This window comes from Apium graveolens, chromosome 1 (genome assembly GCF_009905375.1).
Source record: "Apium graveolens cultivar Ventura chromosome 1, ASM990537v1, whole genome shotgun sequence".
NCBI classification, from domain to species: Eukaryota; Viridiplantae; Streptophyta; class Magnoliopsida; order Apiales; family Apiaceae; genus Apium; species Apium graveolens.
In genome coordinates, this window is record NC_133647.1 from 14,046,333 (window position 1) to 14,049,013 (window position 2,681).

General features: G+C 38.1%; 1 protein-coding gene across 1 annotated transcript; it reads left to right on the forward strand.

Annotated features, from left to right (window-relative positions):
* Positions 1 to 738: 738 nt before the first annotated feature.
* LOC141661170 (WRKY transcription factor 22) lies at positions 739 to 2,247 on the forward strand. The gene is made up of 3 exons (XM_074468155.1): positions 739 to 1,324; positions 1,437 to 1,547; positions 1,766 to 2,247. Exons 1-3 carry the CDS (start codon positions 873 to 875, stop codon positions 2,202 to 2,204), a joined length of 1,002 nt encoding a protein of 333 aa, XP_074324256.1. The 5' UTR covers positions 739 to 872; the 3' UTR covers positions 2,205 to 2,247.
* The last annotated feature ends 434 nt before the right edge of the window (positions 2,248 to 2,681 follow it).

Genomic DNA, 2,681 nt, shown 5'->3' on the forward strand with positions numbered 1-2,681 from the left:
AGTAATATTTTGAAGGCCCCTTTAAGGCAACCAAGTAATATTTTGAAAATGATGATAAATAGGCAACCAAGTAATATTTTGAAAATGATGATAAAATGTTTGTACTTGCTTTAATCCTAAGATACTGTTTTAAGCAATCGTTCGTAGTTGAAAAATTATTGATGACATTATGTGCTTGGCCAAGAGGTAAAAGATATACCGAATTCTGATTTTTAACCCGATTTTTGATTTAAAAGATATATCGAATTCTAAACCCGACAACCCCTAAATTTCATAACACATCCAAAATTTGTACATTAAGTTTTGAAAGAAAGCAAGGAAGTATAGAACAGGCCCTGCCTCGACGGTTAGAAACATAAAACTTATATTGAGAAATAAATACAAAATCCAATTTATTAGTAAAAGATTACCATCCCTCGGATTTTCAGGGGCCATAATGTAAATAAGCTCTCACTTTATTGTCGGTAAGTATCAAAATTTCATTCACGAGACATCCTTTCTAGATAGGGAAAATCTTAGAGAGAGAGGGGGAGATAAATGAGCAAGTGTGTGCTGTATTTTGACTTTGTATTCAGCTGATTTCACTTTGCTTTGACAATGTCAATTGTCAACCCATTACACAACAAAACACTATCCCCTCCTACTTTGTCAGTTTTTTGACCCCTCAACCCCCAATTTCATTTTTTTTAAATACTCATCATACAATTAAAGAGAAAGAACACAATTTCCTCTCTCTTCACTGACTTTCTCTCTCTATAAATAATTATTGTATTCCATCTTTACACCCCTCATATCCTCCTAAAGTCAGCGCCTTCATTTCTCTCCCCCCTCAAACTCTCTCCTTCTCTCTCCCTCTCCCTCTCTCAACATTAATGGATGATGATTGGGATCTCTACGCGGTGGTCAGAAGTTGCACCGCCGCTTCCACCGCCGGAAAGTCAACTCTCCCCACACCCCCAAGTCAACCCACATGGAATAACCCAACAATCTTACAAGTTGAAGAAAATGACCATTTTGCCAAGTTTCCAGATCTACAAGAAGCAAGAACAACAAGAGACAATAATACAGAAGATTTGCATGACATGTTTAAACCATTTGGTCACAGAGTAGAGTCACAAAACAAACCATTTGCACAAACCATTTGTCCACAAAATATACCCATCTCTCCTCTCTCTGTTCTTGGTGATTTTTTACCACCACAAAAAAGACAAAGACTTGAGCCGCCCAAAACCACTTTTTCCATTTCACACCTCCCTCCATCTACTAGTACTACTTCTAGTGCTACTCCAAGACACACTTCTCAAAACCCGAGGTCCAAAAGAAGGTAACTTTTTTTACTTGTTTCTTTTTTAAAGATTAAATCTTTGTCACTAGCTGAATTTTAAAAATTACCCATTTTTCAATCTTAATAAATAATTTATATTTTTATTTTACAGGAAGAATCAAATGAAAAGGGTTTGTCATGTGCCAGCTGAGGGTCTATCTTCTGACATGTGGTCTTGGAGAAAATATGGGCAAAAACCCATTAAGGGCTCTCCTTACCCAAGGTAATTTTAATTATTTATTTGGAAATGTGAATTTAAATAAACTTTGGGATTTATTGAGAACTTTCTTTTCCTCATTATGGAAATTGAAATGAGCTGATTTTGGGCCTTTAATTATGGAATAAATAATTGTCTAGTGTAGTGGAGTAATAACTCATACAATTTATTTTTGGTAAATTTATGAATGTACTAACTTTGTATGGATATGTTTGTATCTACAGAGGTTATTACAGATGTAGCACTTCAAAGGGGTGTTTGGCCCGGAAACAAGTGGAGCGAAACCGATCCGACCCGAATATGTTTATAGTCACGTACACTGGAGAGCACAGTCACCCTGTTCCGACCCACCGGAATTCTCTCGCCGGAAGTACTCGCCAGAAGGCATCATCGTCGGAAGCTGTTTCTGACGGTGAACCCAACAAACCCACTTGTTCAACTCCCATTTCGCCGGCGGCGAGCCTCTCGCCGGCGCCGGAAAAGTTCGAGATCGGAGATGAGGACGAGGAATTGTGGGCTTCAGATACGCCGTTAAGTGATGATTTCTTTATGGGTTTGGAGGATATTGAAATTCCGTCGGCCGGAGATGGAGAGACGGATCATTTTCCGATGTTTTCTTGGACGGGTAGTAATGCTACAACCACGGCCGCCGGTGGGGTTTGAGGTGCCGGGAAAAGACGTAGGCGTGACGTAAGGAGGATGCTTATATGAGTGTTAGTGGTTCTTTTTTTGTATGCTAGAGAGAGGGGGAGGAGAGAGAAGGCAATGGGAAAGGGAATATTCCGATAACAATGTTTGTGTATGTACATTTGTAGGGTATAAATTAAGATGCTCCATTAAAAGTGAGACTTGTAGAAGAAAAAAGATTTTATTCCTTTGTTACTTTTATAGTTTTACTTGCATAACTTATACTTTTCTAAGGCTAATTTTATTTAATTAATTACATATTAGGATCTCATGTATTAAGGTTTCATTTGCAATCAAAAAGCATTGTAGACTGCCGAGATAGCTAAGCTAATCACCATTTTGTTTGCAGTGATAGATTGTATGTGCTTCTGGATTTAACTCATTCAAACTAGGAAGGAGCATTTTCCGGTTCAGAACCGAGAACCGAACCGAACCGATCAAAAATTGTGATTC